At 39.7% G+C, this 16,374-nt stretch overlaps 1 protein-coding gene across 17 annotated transcripts in view; it reads left to right on the top strand.

The window, feature by feature from the left end:
* The window catches only part of RAI14 (retinoic acid induced 14), an 85,867-nt gene that overhangs the window by 33,796 nt on the left and 35,697 nt on the right, over nt 1–16,374 (top strand). For all 17 annotated transcript variants that reach the window (XM_035563787.2, XM_035563776.2, XM_035563791.1 and 14 more), the window contains exon 3: nt 15,808–15,938. In XM_035563787.2, the coding sequence (XP_035419680.1) occupies nt 15,808–15,938 (131 nt within the window). The remainder of the gene's footprint in view (nt 1–15,807; nt 15,939–16,374) is intronic.

Raw genomic sequence — 16,374 nt, forward strand, 5'->3', positions numbered from 1 at the left:
GAGTACAAAGCCTTGGACAGCTGCAGCACAGAGGTTTAATTTATAGTGACGTTGCAGTGCGTGTGCCAAAACTTTCTTCACTCCTAAGGAAACACTTTCCAGCACATAGTCGCTCAGCCTTGTAGAGTTCTTTGGAGATGCTGAAGAGCTCTTTGTTTTTTCTCAAGCAGATAGCAATGCTTTGTGGTGGGTTTATGGAAGTCTTGTCTGTTCACACTTCACTAAAATTTCTGTAGTCACTATAGTAATATTGCTTCCATATTTTGCTAATAGCAGTATCTTCACTGTAACCTTTTCTGGAAAAGTAACAGGAGGACGATTTATCTTAGCTTAGTCAGTCTCTTCCCATTCAAACAGCATGCTAAGCCAAAATATTTAAAATTTGATTTCTTGGAGGTAGTTGAAGGGCAGTTGTGAAATAGTATAGTGTAGTAAAAGGATAAAATAGAACTGATATGTTGTAATTGACACGTCAACTGTCAAAAGAATAAATTTGCTAACATCCATGTCAAGTTCTTGAGAGCTTCCTTTTCAAATTCATATTTAGATGCAAAGACAAGATACCTAACTTTCAAAAGGTCCACGTGTTGAACAAGTAATTCAGTATTTTTATAGCTGGACTGGCATGGTATAAAATATGCTTGATATAAAAGATGATAGTCCATTGAACTTGTGTCCTTTCATAATAGTGTGGATGTGATCTCAGCCTATGTGACAGAGATCGTTTTATACATCTTTAGGTTTTTATTAAATCCCTGATTTATGAGCGTGGCTGCAGCCTGTCCTTGGTTTGTACTTCAATCCTTGACTCAAGTTACCACTAAAAGCTCTTGCCAGAAGATTATGGGAATGGGTAGCTGCAGTATGAGAAGACCATACAATCAAAAGCATTCCAGGCTTCTGCATGGGTAATGCTCTGTGGTTGAGGCGTCATGGACAAATATGGTGGCTTTAAGCCACTTTTGTTCTGCAGTTTTCTTATAAATGTTGGGTTGGTGATACAGAGCTGACCTGCTGAATTCAAGGTTACTGGTTTATTTTTCTTAATCAGCTTTGGATTCTTGAAGTGGTTAAGGGATTGCTAGCGATCTACAGCACACAGGTTGCTTGAGCACAGAGGTTTGAGTAAGGAGCATGGTTGTTGGTAAAGGGAAGTTCAGACAAGGGGTAGCAGTGCTGTTTTTTTTTTTCTTTATGCTTTTCTTCTCACTAGAGGAAAAGCACTGTCATCATGTGTGACTAGCTTCTTCTCTAGGGCAGTGTTCCTAGTGTGATCTTGTTCTGGTCGCAGTCAAGGCCCTGGGGAGGCTGGTGTGTCTGCTGTTACAGAGCAGGAGGACAAATAGGAGATGTGATGCAAAAAGTGACAGGGCTGAACAGATTTCTGTTAGCAACATAACAGCAATTACTGTTTCAGGCTGAGGGTCCCACCAGCCTAATCTCTCTACTGAATCTGTCTACCTAATAAGTGACAAGTTCCTCCTTGAAACCACATAGATGTCTTGCAACTGCAACTTACCTTGAAAGCAGTTCCACAAGTCTGCTGTTAACTTTCTTTATGACCTGGTCCCACTTTTGTTTGATGTTCCCTCGTTGTGCTGAAAAAGACAATGGTTGATCCCCATCCATCTTGTCCATGTTACTGATGATTTTGTTGACTTCCCGTCTCCCTTAACTCGTGTACCTTAGAGACTGAGGCATCCTGTCCAATTTGTTCTTCATACAGATGCCATTTTAGATTATATTGGTACTTTTTAACCTCTTCCAGCTCTAATGGCATTTTAGAGATGTGTGGTTGGTATACAGTCCATACTGATTGTTTTTTTTTCTTTATGCCTTACCTGTTGATTTCTAACACTTCTTGATTTGATAGGGCTTGGGTGGAGAGTCAGGAAGCTTGGAACTTTTTCATGGGTCACTTGTGTAACCACTTGGCTTATCAATTTCTGCTCTTTCCCTAACGTTTAAGTGTGCGCACTCATAGGAAAAAGGATCCTCAGTGTAATGGCTGCTTGGGCCCTGTCTCTGTTGGGGGGGATTGTAACACAGTGGTTTCAGCCAGGCTTTGGAGTGATTGTCTCTATATCCCAGCCCCCAGTAATTTTCCCTTGCCAGTTTTGTCACTATTGAGAAAGGAAACTACTGCTGCTTGTCATTTTTTCCTTACTTTTCTTTCTGGAATTGGTCTGTTTTTCTAGTAGCCTGGACTCAAATCATAGATAGATTTAAACTACCCACTATAAAAAGTGGAGTTCTTATAGAGCTAGTACACATTACATGTTAAGACATCTGTGCATACCTGCTTAAATGGAGTCCTAAATATAATGAGGGCCAGAGTTAGAACCATGTACTGAGTGGTCACTGTTAATTCCAGGTGATTGTAGAACACTTGAATTACGATGGTATCGATGACTTCTGTTGTGTATATTTGGGTGATTAATGATTTGGAAGGTATTTTACCTGTCAGAGCTGATGGCTCTGATTTTTCTTAGCAGTTATTTCAATTCAACCTTTATGTAATGCAGAAGATAATATTCTTTGTCACTCAGTGTGTATGTATTCTTAGCTGATGTGTATTCTTTCCCTTTCCCTAGATACTTTTAAAAGGGAAGCTTCTTTTGATTTGCAAATAGTCCTTTAAACTCTTCATGCTCATTAAGACTGAGGTAGTAATCCAGCACAGATTGCTTTCAAAGTTTGTAATGGCAAACCTTTTTAAAAGATGCATTGTTGTGGAAAGGTGTAGCAAGTACTTCACCGTACATGTTTAGGTGAGCGAGCGTACATGTTTAGGTGAGCAGTGTTTGTAACAATAATGGTTGATGCATTGATGTAGGTTTGAAGACCAATACTTATTCCTTTTCCAAGAGAAGATTTGAGAATATTTATCTTGGAAACTTCTAAAAAACCCTGATTATTTGTGTATTACCTTTTTAAACTAGCTAGTCAGATGGATTCAGGGAATGCTTGTGCATGTCACACGTCTAACGCCTTTCCTTCTCCTGGGACCAAGCTACATTACATCATGTTTTATGATTACGAGACAGAATTTTAGTGGAACTTGGCCATATGGTTGAGTCATCTGTTCTCTTCAGTTTTGGAAGGATTATACTAACATCTTCAAAAGACTGTTAAATTTATTGGCTTTTTTTAACCCATAAAATTTGGAAGCTTTCTGCTGTTTCTGGCAATGAAAACTACCCCGTTTTCAGCTTATTTATACAATTACTTGCAATTATTACTGAATCTGTTGAAGATGCTGTTAGAGGATACAAAAAGGACACTTGTATCATTTGTCGTTTTGGGTTTCATGTCTCTTGAAGTAGAAGGGAACCCCAAAGGTATGTAATGCAGATCCTTAAAAAATACACTTCCTTTGCGTTTTGCTCATGACACACAAAGCTCTTAGGCGTTCTCTTCTTCCTTGAAGACTTGAAATCTGTTAAACATCCTTGATCTCCTTTTCTCTCTCCCTCCACCTTCTCACATAAATTATCAAAAAGCATGTTTTGAAGAGGATAAGAATTAACTTACTGCTGACTGGCCATTTGCTCTCTTGGGAGCAGTCTGAATTGAGCATTTATTCATTCACAGTTGTTGCATTAGATGCTCTCTACAGAATCCAGCATAGCCTTGGTGTGAAGCTGCAATCCGAAAAGTTTGTAGAGTAAACGGAATGTAGTGGGGAGTGTGTATATCTTGGGATGTTTGTCAGACTGCTCTATTTGTAAGCATCAAAGGGGAACAGTGGCTTAGGGAAATGTTTTATAAGATTGGCATTATTACTAGGCACTTTTTTTCCTTATGTCAGTACCTCTGTGGGCTCTGATGAAGAAGTTCTAGCTGTAACAGGGATGTTTTTGATGATGGAAAATGGGCTTATAGCACAGCAGACCCACTGTACATGGCATTGTGTGCTCTGTCTTCACAGACTGGGGCTGTGCTGCCCTTAAGGATTCTGTGCTTTGTGCATCTTTTCATTGTAGCAATTTAATTCACTGTGGCTTTGTACTGGAAAGGTGAAAACCTCTAGGTAGTTAAGCTGCTGATCTCTGTTAATATAGGAACTGTGCATGAAGCTTTTGAAGAAATCACAATAAAAGCTAGACAGCCCTAGGAGGGTTTCTAAATGTAACAACAACAGTATTCCTCACAGAGCAGGGTCAAGACTACATGGTGAAACCATTGGCAGCACTTATCTCTGATAAGAGTAAATAGACTGTGGCATGCCAATATAATCCAGCCTAGGACTAATTAATAGGAGCTGACTGAATCTTTTTTAGCAACAACAACAAAAAAGGCGCAGATTGTGATTTCTGTCATCTTGTGTGATTAATCCTAGTGTGTTCACTGAGATGCAGATTAGCCAAATGAGCAAGAGCTTGGTAGAGATAGCACTTAGTGCTTGAGTAAATTGCATGTGGATAAGAATATTCAGATGAGATTGGAGGGTTCTTTACATGTATACTGGTCCATTAGTACTGATCCGGGCAGTTGTGGCAGACAGCAGATGGCTCAATTGCTGTTTGAACAGGCAAGTGCTAAACTCCACCACTAGCTTGGGGCAAATAGCTCAATTTCCACAGGGTGCCTGATAGATGGTGTGCTATCTGTGGCCCTGATCAGATGAAAGGTGAGGCCATCTGTGCCTGGCAAACAGAAAATCCGCATAAGGGGGATGAGTGTTATTATTCAACTCTGTACAGAAAGGAGCTCCCTCTGCAGATGAGGACCACGGGAAAGAAACGGGGTGAGTGCCTGCCTGCTCTTTCCCTCCTTTGTCTTGAGGCCTGCCATGCATGGGCAGTTGATGTTCTGCGTATAGAGGATCTGATGCATAAAAGCCTTGTCTGATTGTCAGTGCACGTGATGTGGAGGATAAACAACGTGGGAAGATGTGGTGGTGTGAAATCTCACATACTCTTCTCTAGCTGTTGAACTGGATTTTGTTTTCATGCAAAAACGATTGCTTACATTCCCAGTAGGACTTGAGAAATTTGGAAAGAATCCTAGGTGTAACTTCCCCGTGACTCTCAGATTATCCTTCATTGCACCCATGGAAGTTAAAGCAGCAAGCAAAGCTTAGCTGCTTTAATATTTGATTTTGGAGACCTGACAAGTATTGGACCTAGAGGTCAATCCATGACACAAGTATCCGTTGGTGGCCTATTGAAGATCAGACAGACAGTGAAACATTTTTGCCTTCTTTTGTAGCCATGAAGTGCTTTTAGAGATTGAGCTGAGCTCTTAAAGACACCAAACAAAATAACTTCTTGGCATAGGGATTTGTTTCTATGTGTGCACTGTGTTTTGTTTGGCTGTGTCTTGGGTTTCAGAATAGAAGGCTATAACCCAGTAACACTGGATATGTCCATTACAAGAAGGGCAAATTCAGCTATAAATAGACTGTTTTTCTATGCTGAATAATTTTGAGATTTTTAATATAAATTTTGTTATGGATTTTGAAATTGTATTGCTTCCTACAATGGCAGTTTAAAAGGTATCAAAAATAGTGTCAGCTGTTTTTTAAAGCAACCGTTTATGATGTTTTCTCATACATTTGGATAATATTAAGATGGTAGAGTTTTTGTCAAGTAATCTACTGCAGTCTTCTTGCTAGCAGAAAAAACAAAATGAAAACAATGGAAACAGCTTTCACTATGAGCTGTTGGTATCATGTAGACAGTTCATGTGACTCTTGACTGTGTGATTCTGTTTAGTATTGAAGATTTTTTTTCCTTGTCTGCAGGCGTCACAATTAGCCTTTGTCTCTCTGTTCCCCTTTACAGAATAACAGAGAGGAAAAAAGGGCAACAGCCCTAAAACTAGTAAAAAATCATCTCTATGTAGAAGTGGCAAGAAGAACAATGGTTGGAGAGGTTCAGCAGTAGGCAGGAGGAAACACGGAGTCATGGGTCTACAAAGTGCCAGTCCTAGCAAGTGAGGTAATGTTGCAGTTGAGCATGTTCCAGCATGATAGATGTCCTTTTGCTCGTCTGGAAGCAGGAATATGCGTCAAGCACTGGTTCCCTCTGCTAAATTCAGTCATCGACAGAAACCGAAAGATGTTACTAAACATCTGCGTAGATGTAGTCAGCTCAGATACTAACCAAAATATAGGTGGTGTTGAATGTAAAAACAAATCCATTAAGGAAGTGGTATGTGTACAGCATTGGATGTTGAAAGCTGACAGGCTGTTCCGATCACTGTCTCAACTCCAGAAAGTTTAGAACTATGTCCTGGTCATTAGGCACACTCTGGTCCTCAGAGACCATTGTGTCTAGCACAGTGTTGAAGAATGCAAGATAGTCAACACAATAGCTGAACAAACAAAACAAGCTTTGCTTGCAGATAGTTGGCAGTGTCCCTGTATCCTGTAGCCTGTTTATCACTGAAAAATACTTAGCAGATAAAAAGTGAGATTAGATTGTCTAACCAATTTCACTTTAAATCTCACGATTTCTTTCTCCCAACTGAGTGTGAAGCAGTTGTGCAACAGAAATCCTGAAGACTTGAAAGACTGAATGTCCTTAGTGTGAGTTGCAATTTGACCTTGATATTTAGCTAAAATCTGTTGATTCAGTAGTTCTTCAGTCTTAAAACTGTTAGAAAGCAGTCTTCACAAGGCCTGTAATGCTGAAAATCAGTGTTATTTATAGATTTTATTATTATTATTTTTAAAGCATAAGGAAGACCTGAGGATTCTCTGTGGTCTTTGAGTAACAATTGGAGAGGCGTTTTCTTTTAAGTGTGTGTTCTGACACCCCATGGGTTTTTTTTGAGGGACTGCCATGTGCTTGGCAGTAAACAGCAGTCTATTAGTTGTATTTTGGTTTTAGTAACATTTACTGAATGACTTCAAGATGAGAACAATAATCTGAGTTCATGTTCATTGTAGCTCAAATCTTTAAAGCTATGGGAAAAGGCAGAACAGTGGGAGATGATCACTTCAAAGAGGATTGATTTGACTTTTTTTTTTTTAAGATCCCTTGTGTTTTTTTACTGTGTTAAATAAAACAATGTTTATCTTATAAGAATATCCGCGATTAATTCTTGGCTTTGGTTTCTTCTGTCTTACAGAGAATGATCAGTTGCATGTGGTGTGGTTACTGCTACATCCTTCCCTATCTGAAAGTAAAGATAAATCTCCAGTTGCTGTATTGGTGATGTGAGGTGATAAATAACGGGCAGTAGTTTCACATATTGCCAGTGTTCTGGCTATATGTTACTGATGATTTCAATGTAGTTTTTCTTACCACATGCTAGACATTAGAACAAAGTGAGCTTTTTGCACATCACTTGTCCTTTATCTCCACTGGAAAGTAATTGGTTACTTGAAAACAGTAATTGCTTAAAAGAAAATAAAAGACCTGATGTGCCTATATCTAACATTAACAGGAAATCTCGCTGTTCCTCAAATGCAGAGATTGATTTCCTTTATGTTGTTAAAAGGCATTTAAGTGGTATCGGAAGGAAAAATACATCGTGGCCTTTACTAGGAAGTGAAATGAACAGCACTTGTGAGTTGTGTGCCTCCCAGCTTGCTTAGGGTTCCACCATGTGCTGCTAGGCTTACTAGATGTGGGCCAGCCATTTTCCTGATCTGGCTTGGTTGGACTCTGTCACTCTCTTGGCCTCCCTTGCAGAGTTTCTGGGCTCAACCTCTTGACTGTCTTACTGTTACAGAAATGAAATCTCACAGTTAAGCTATCAAGAGCCACTGATTTCTGCATTATTAATTGTGCACATTCCCTACACTGACTTTATGGCTACTCTGCACATAAATTTGTCAAAAATAACAAGAAATTAACAATAGTATATACAGGTATCTCAGCTAAACAGCAAACTCTTCAATGCATTTTTTTTTCCATTTTCATTACCCTCTTGAGCATTCTTGGAGCGCAGCTCACAGCCAGCTGCAAATTGCAAGTCATGATTTAAGCAAAGACCACACTAACTTTTTCTCAACAACATCTTTGTTTCTTATTCCTTCCCCTCCACAAACCTGCAGTTTCAGATGGCCATTTCAATCAGGTCATCTTTCCCGTTCTCTGCTGGTAAAAGGCCCTTTCATTTCACAGCTTGTAGTCCCCCTTTGCCTGGAGACTTTCCAGGCAGTCCTACTGGCTGATAAAAGTGCCCTGCTGAGTGACTTGCGGTTCAGTTGTATTATTCTGGGGTTCAGCAAGAAAAAATGGTTTGCTTGGATAATAATCACTTCTTTATCCGCAGAAGCTACCCAATGAATGTATAATTATCAAGGTTTACTGACAAGCTACCATTAGTCCTTTAACATTAGTGGTTCATGCACTCCAACTGCTTCCTGCCTTCCCCTTGGTGGTTTTTATCTACTTTTCAAATTGAATTTATGCTCTGACACAAATACAGTCTCCAGTATTAAACAGGCCTTGTGCATCTTGTATAGGCAGTCGTTCCAACGAAGCAGAGTAGCACAAGGAGCAAGAGGAGAACAGTGTAGTAACACTTTATTGTAGAAGGTTCACAGGTTACTTACATTGCTGCTGCTGTTTCCACCTTTAAAGAAATGCTTCATCTGCTTATATAAACATAATTAATGCTACTAGCTGTCAGTCACCTCAAGTAGGGAACATGGGTGAACAAGAGAAGCTGGAAAAGACTTTCTGGTGTTGTAATTAATAACGTATAGATAATATCGCTATGAATTACTTTCAAAGCCATTGTCACAATTTACTTTTTTGACAACTTAATTGAAGGTCAGGACCTTATTTGTGGTACAGTTAATGAACATAGCATCTTTTGGCACAGTTGTTCAGGGCCCTGCCTCAGTGAAGTGCAGTGCTGTGCAGCAGAGGTCAGCTTGCAGTGGCACTGGTGACATACATGGCCCCTGGGCAGGTTTTGAAAGGTACAGGAAAGAGCTGGAGCCACAATAATTGAAAGGGGCCTTGGAGGCAGCAGCTTCTGGCATATGCTAAGCTCCAAATGTCCTGGGAGCTGCTGCAACAGACTTGGATAAGCTGTTGCTGATAATCACAGAATCACAGAATCGTCTAGGTTGGAAGAGACCTCCAAGATCACCCAGTCCAACCTCTGACCTAACACTAACAAGTCCTCCACTAAACCATATCACTAAGTTCAACATCTAAACGTCTCTTAAAGACCTCCAGGGATGGTGACTCAACCACTTCCCTGGGCAGCCCATTCCAATGCCTAACAACCCTTTCAGTAAAGAAGTTCTTCCTAATATCCAACCTAAACCTCCCCTGGCACCACTTTAGCCCATTCCCCCTCGTCCTGTCACCAGGCATGTGGGAGAATAGACCAACCCCTACCTCGCTACAGTGAGTTGAACAACATCTTGCCACTCTGTGAAGGAGACTTCCACTGCACCACGTAAGTTTGCTAGTGGCCAATTCAGTCTTGGGGATGGAGGGCTGGGAAAGATATAGAGTTCTTACCCACTTATCACTGACTCCTGGGTTAAATGTTTTCAGATAAGCCATTCTTTTGAGAAAAGCCATCATCTGTTGTTTTAACTTTGAAGGATGTTTTGTCTAGCAAATGCATTCCCTACAATAGGATTGTTCTTGTTTTTAAGACTCTCTTGGGAAGTCTAGCACACACAGAATATTGTAGATGACCTTGTGATGCAGTGGTGTTCAGCGTCTTTGGCTTCACAAACAATTGCATGGCAGTCCTTAAGTATTCCTTTCCTTTTCAGACAGCAAGTTGTTGAGTTTGAAGTTATCAGGAATTTCAATTTGCTACTCCTGGCTTCCCTGCAGTTCTGATTTCAGCGGAGATAACATAACTTTGCCTCCAGTAGGTTTGCAACAATGCAAGGTCACTTAAACCATCTCCTGTAGGCTGCATGCCAAAGATAAAGAAACACAGTTGTTGTCCGGTTAATGTTTGCTTAGGTCTTTGCAAATGGGAAACGCTGTGTACAACTGCTAAGTAGAACTATCACCTCTAGTTATATGTTGTCATTTCTTGCATGACATTTACTGATAATCTCAAGACAGCTGAGGTTTAATATCCTGATGTGGTCATGAAGGAAATTAAGAAAGTATCTTCCTTAAACATTTTTTAAATTCTTGGGCTTTTCATCTGGAAAGAAAAATGTTCACTTTGCGTCAGAAGAACAAAACAATGCATAAAGCTTGTATTAGCTATTTTAACTAGGGAAAAATAGGTTTTGACATGAAGGTTTATCTTTGGACTCAAAACAAATTGCCATCTAAACATACTCTATGTGATCCCAATGGCAAAGGATTTATAATGGGCAGCTCCTGCCCTGTGTAGTAACTCCTTGATTCAATGGCTGCAAATACTGATCATCTCTAGGTTTGCAGAAGAAATAATGTGTGTGTCTGTGGCTGATGAAGCTGTGGTTTGGACAGCTATACCTGTCCTGAACATTATCATTGAAGGTACTGCCTGCACTCTGCTTTTGGCTTCAGTACTATGCCCTTTTTAATAAGTAATCATAAATTAATAGTATAAATCAAGTCAATCAGTTCCCTCCTGCCTTCTGCCTCACTCAATTAACCTTGATCTGACAGTGCTGTGTGTAGGAGTGGCTTTCCCTCCTGAGCTTGGCTAGTTGTGTCCTGCCAACTTCTTTGTAAGGTTCCTAAAAATGTTCCTAAGCTGAACAGTGTGCTGATACTTAAAAATTCAACTGGGGGAAAAAGCAGCTGAAGAAGTACAATGTGGAATACTGATTCTGTTTATATGAAGCTGAAATGTGTGTTTCATCAGCTGAGTTTTGCATGTGTTTACAAACCATTGTTATTGCAGAATGTTAGTTGTTTGGGGGGACTTGTGCTTGCTGAGGAAGGGATAAAGAAACCCCACATGTGCAGTCTTTTCTGTGTTGATTCTGCCAACTTAATTACATGCATGTGTTTGCCTTCGTGCTGAGCTGCTCAGTTTTTTATTTGCATGCAGCACCATGTGTCATGCTGTACAGGTTACTCAATTGGCTAATTTGCATATTTGCAACACTCTTCAAACAAACAAACAAAAAATCCCCTTCGGCTTTAATGGTGATGAAAAGTATCTGCTTAACTGCTCGAGTCTTACATTTTTGTTGCTCTGATGCTATGCTCAAGAGACACTGCTGCTATTCTGTGTTAACCTTGAGCTCGTGCCCTACATGGGCTTGCTCAGAACAATGCATGTCTAGGCGTCTCTGACAGAACAGGAAGCATCCATTTATGCTACCTGAAAGAGTGGCGGTGACAGGACTGAAACTTCCCAGGGGCTGTTTGCCGCATGGTGCTGTCTGTGCTGCCTGGCTGAAATGTGCATGTTGTGTCGGTGGGCGTGGATAATAGCAAGGAGTCGGTGCTGAGCGAGCCCTGCGATAGAGGACGCAGGATGTGGGGCGGCTGAACAAAAGAGCCTTACAGAAATGTTTGGGCTGCCTGAATAAGTGGAATGGGATGGTTTGTGGGGTTGCAGTGGTGGAAACTTGATGCAGAGGTTTTAACAAGTTGAGGTCTCTAGTTATGCTGGCTGCCTTGGTCCTTCCAGTGCTCTTGGTCAATGAGCATCCATCTCCCATGTGCACATTGTCCTGGACAAACAAATGTTGGTGCTGCACAATAAATGGCAGCTCAAGGTGGCTTTTAGAAACACATACTGAGCAATAGTAGTTGCGTTTGGGACTAGCCATATTTTGTATTGTACTGGCAGAAGTTACTTTCCAAGTCTTTGGTGGTTATTTGTGTGACTTGTGGGGTCAAAACCAGGCTAATATTATAAGAGAACCAGAAATTGTGTGTAATGCAGCAGTCACTGCCTCTGTTGAGGGTTCTGTATTTTCTGGTCTGCTCTGTGCACCAGTGGCCGTGCAGTTGTTGATTACATGAGGCACCACTGTGAAAGCCTTACTGACTTAAATGCCTCCAACTTGCTTCCAACCTTGGGGAGGGGACACTATTTCTGGGTACATATTCTCTGTGTGGGTTCCTTCTGTGTTTTTTTTCCTTTTTTTCCTTTTTTCTCTCTCTTTTTTTTTTTTTTTTTTTTTGATAGTAGGGCTACAATTTCCTACAGGAACAACTGTTTTTGAAAGCCTGCTCTAGGCCTTTATTAGCTCTACCTTTAACTTCTGGAATGTATTCATTGTACAATGCTGCTGATTTGAGTGTAATGAAGAAGAAAAAACAGTTGAATCATATCAGAGGAATACTTAAGCAAAAGTTGATGTTTGCTTAGTTGTTTGTTTATGTGGACAAATGTATCCCTGATCTTATTTTGCAGAAAAAAGAGGTCTATAAATAGATTTATGTAACTCACATTATAGTTATATGTATATAATTCTGTTAAATGTGTATAAGAGAGCTTGAATAGAAAATGGGCCTTTCATTTGCAATAGTGACATGTTTATTGATACCCTAGAATGGAATCCTTATTGCTTTAATGGAAAAATGCATAACTTTTATATGGACAATACAGCATGATGACTTTAAGCATCTTGCATAGAACACAGCTATTTTAATTTTTAAATGAGCATAACTCTGCTACACAGTGGTGAAGAGAAACTACATGTATCCTCTTGTATTCCAGGAGCAAAACAAAAGAGCTGATATGGTAATATTAAAGTTCTTATAGAATCACTAAGGAAATCTGAAAACATGCAGTTGGAAAACTGAACGTAAGCTGATTAGGTATCTGGCAGTTTCTAAAATTGTTAATTCCTTTAACAATTCTGAGTCATAGTGCTTAGAAGAAGGGTTACTAATTAGATACAGAATTAGGACCCTGAAAAAGGGGGTGTCTAAAATGATTACCAAATACAGAACTTGCTATTCTAGCCTCCAGCCTCTGTGGCTGTCGTCTGAACAGGGAAAGGAATTACTATCTTTGCATGAAAAACAAGGAAATGTACACTGATAGCCTTTCTTTGACACTGAGATAGATCTGATAGAACTGACTGTTTTCAGGGTCTTCGTGAGAGACCACTTTACCTAACAGCTTGTCCAAGTTTGGGTCTGTTTAATTCATAGAGACGAGGGATTCTGTTTAGTGGTACAGATAAATAGGAAGCATTTGTTGAAATGAGGCACTGTTAAATCTTTCTCTAGCTGTGTGAGTGTGTTTGGTTTTTTTTAATCAAAACAAGTATGGTTGGAAACTACAGGAAAAATGAAAAAGTTTCTGCTCTTTTAAGAGACTAATACCATATGTCATAAAATGTTTTGCTTTTGGCATGAACAGGGCGTCATTGCGCAACATTAGAATCGCTTTCAGAATGCTCCAGGCTTCGCCATTCAATGTTAAATCTCCCAGGTGCTGCCTCCACGCTATATAAATACTGAGGCATAATTTGGGACCTGGCTGTGTTGGTTTCTCTTGGCTCTGGAATGTTAATGACAGTGTAACTACAGAGAGGGATATGGTTATCAAAGCAGCCTGTCCAGAGGGAAATAGACGTCTTTCTTAAATCTGGGGCTTGGCATTAGGATGTTTGCATGCTTATACCAGAATACTGGGTATGGGATTATACATCATTTTTTCAGTTTAATAGCTGAATATTAAAGAAATACCCATGCAACTACTTCTGGAAGACACGGTCATTTTTGCACTAAAAAAGTGAATGCCCTGCTGAAAGTTGTTCTGCTATGGATTTTCTGCAAGCATTAATCTTCACATTTTCCTGTAGTTTACTCAGTTTCATGTTTCAGTAGTAAACTGGTTATTTTAGGTCATGAGAAAATCTTAAATTAGGTATTGTATTTCTTTTTCAAAGTACAGGTGAGTATTATGTTAGATGTGTGTGTGTAGATAATCATGTTACCTGCTATCTCCTCTTTTCTTTTCCAAGATTAAATAAATAAATAATTTGTGTAGGAGTTAGGTGTTACTAATGCTTTGCAGTCATCTTGGTGATTTGTGGGTGATTGATCAAATAGCTTATATTTAAGTATCTCATATGACTGCATAATAACAATAAACAAAGTTAGAAACAGGATAAAGTCCAAAACAAAAGGCATAATATGCTGACAAACAAACCATGTTAATTTTCAAGCATTTTATTTAAAAGTAATATACTTCTTTTTAACATCTGTTTTTAATAGTAGGCTCCCTTTAAAAGCACAAAAATCCCCAAATGAAGAATATGCAATGAGTTTCATTTTAGGTGGAGCTTGCTGCTTGGAAGGGCACTCATTGCCATGGAGTATAAATATTGCTAGGGGAAACATCATTTTTTGCAGATGTAACTAATGCTCTGGAAACTACAGGGGTTTATTCCAGTGGTGTAAGAATAAAGAACACAACCTGCTTGATGTGCATCTACCCACCAGTCAAAACACTGCCATCAGACTGCATTTGTTCTTTGTCTTCTGCATGCCACCTCCTTTGGCAGAGCTGTCATTCATACTGTTGGTTGCAGGTGTTGTTGTTTCAACTACTACTTTCCTGCTTGGACTGCATTCTCATCCTTATATGTGTTTGTTTTATTTTTTTAATCTAGTTTTTTAAACAACTAGCAAGGTGGAACACTTTCTTCCCCTTTTGCTTTTCAGGGTGGGCAGAGCCTGGAGAATTGGTTTGTATCAGCGTGCACTTCATATTTTCTCACGAGTCCAGACGGAAAAGTATCAAACATTTTGTTCAGCTAACAGCAAAAAAAAAAAAAGTCTGTGCAAAGTGTCGGAACAAAGTACTCTGCAAGCTGAATATTTCTCAAGGAGCATATTAATAGGAATTCAGTCTTTGCCAAAACTGTTTGTGTAGAAATCCAGTGCTGTTGAACAGACAGTCATGCCGGAGATGAGCTGACTGATGTCAAAGAGAAAGCCATAGTCTGTTAGGATGCTCTCCTGAGTGTAGCAGGGTTTCAAGCTAATCCAAAAGTAGCATTTAATTGCACATGAACTAGATGCTCTTACTGAAGACTGTACCCTGTTGTGAGTCCAAGCTAGAAAGCACGGGTGCAACTTTCACTCATTTTCAGAGCTTTTTTTGCTGTGATTACAGGGGATACAAAAGGTTACTCTGTTTTCTTAGTAGCTTGCTAGATCCTGGTTGGAAATCTGGTAAAGGAAATATGCCCTGCCTTGAGAATTGGGAATGGGAGGGAGGGGATCATCACGTTAGGAAATAGTGTCATTTCATTAATTCAGGTGATGAGAATGATTAAAAAGACGTAGTGGATTTGGAAAGGTTTAAATATAGGGTGGTCATCTTTGGCTTTCAGCAGTGATATGGATGTACTGCCTATTTCGGGTTGATTCCTTTGTTTTAAAGGCAAACATGGTGGGTTAAAAGCTCAATAAAACTAATTACAGCCAGCAAAGGGAAGACTCTTAACCTGTTAATCTCTTCTGTTAAACTGTGAACTGGGGAAAGCCTTGAATATGGAAAGTTTTCATTGACCTGGGTTGATAAGGTGGTGTGTGAATCAGCTGAAACAGGTCATTGCTTATCGACATGATGTATGTGATGAAGGTCTCATGGGGCCAGTGCAGCTCTGAAAGAGAAACTAGGACTGTCCTGTTTCTAGGCAAGTGAAGGAGAACTCTTTTAAACAAAGTAAGAACAAATGGGTTTGTATCCGCACAGTTCTTCTGTAGAGTTTCTATGTCAGAGGTCATCTTCAGTGAGTACGTAGGTCCTGGCTTGAGCCATTGAGTTCTCAGGAACCTGTGCTACATGGATTGCAACTTTATTTTATGTAGCTTTCTCTGTGTCTTTTCTTTGATTTGGGCTTCTGTTTTGGCTTCCAAATGTGCCAAATGTGTGTAGAATCATTCAGGGAAGCCTGGGCACTAGTACTACTAATGTTTCTCCCTTCTTCTTTTACTCTAGACCAATGAGTGGAATAAGAATGATGATCGGCTGCTGCAAGCGGTGGAGAATGGGGATCCTGAAAAAGTGGCTTCATTGTTGGGTAAAAAGGGAGCCAGTGCCACCAAACAAGATAGTGAGGGCAAAACTGCGTAAGTCTAACTTAAACTTGTGATTTAAATGTAATAGAGGAGAAAAAAACAGCCTTGGATGTCCATGACACTTACAGTAGTTAAGCACCAGGGACTGTCCTGAAAATAAAGGTATTTTCACCTGAAGCACGATACATTTTGGAAAGCTTCCTTCTGATGGTCTATATTTATAATTTTACATTTAAAATTCCATTTCATAATCAGAAACCTATTAAGGTAACTTGAAGCTAGTCTGCTGGGCAGACTGGTGCCATTTTAGGACAGGATATTTTGGGACTCAGGAATTTCATGACACTACAGATTGCACACTCCAAAAGGCATTAATCTGTGGGCCTATTTTTTCCCATGGACATTAGTTTTACGATACAGAACTGAAATTATCTTCAGTTCTAACTAACCCATTAGAACCAAAAATTATGGTGATGGGGGTTTTAAA

The sequence above is a fragment of the Cygnus atratus genome, chromosome Z (genome assembly GCF_013377495.2).
Source record: "Cygnus atratus isolate AKBS03 ecotype Queensland, Australia chromosome Z, CAtr_DNAZoo_HiC_assembly, whole genome shotgun sequence".
Classification (NCBI taxonomy): Eukaryota; Metazoa; Chordata; class Aves; order Anseriformes; family Anatidae; genus Cygnus; species Cygnus atratus.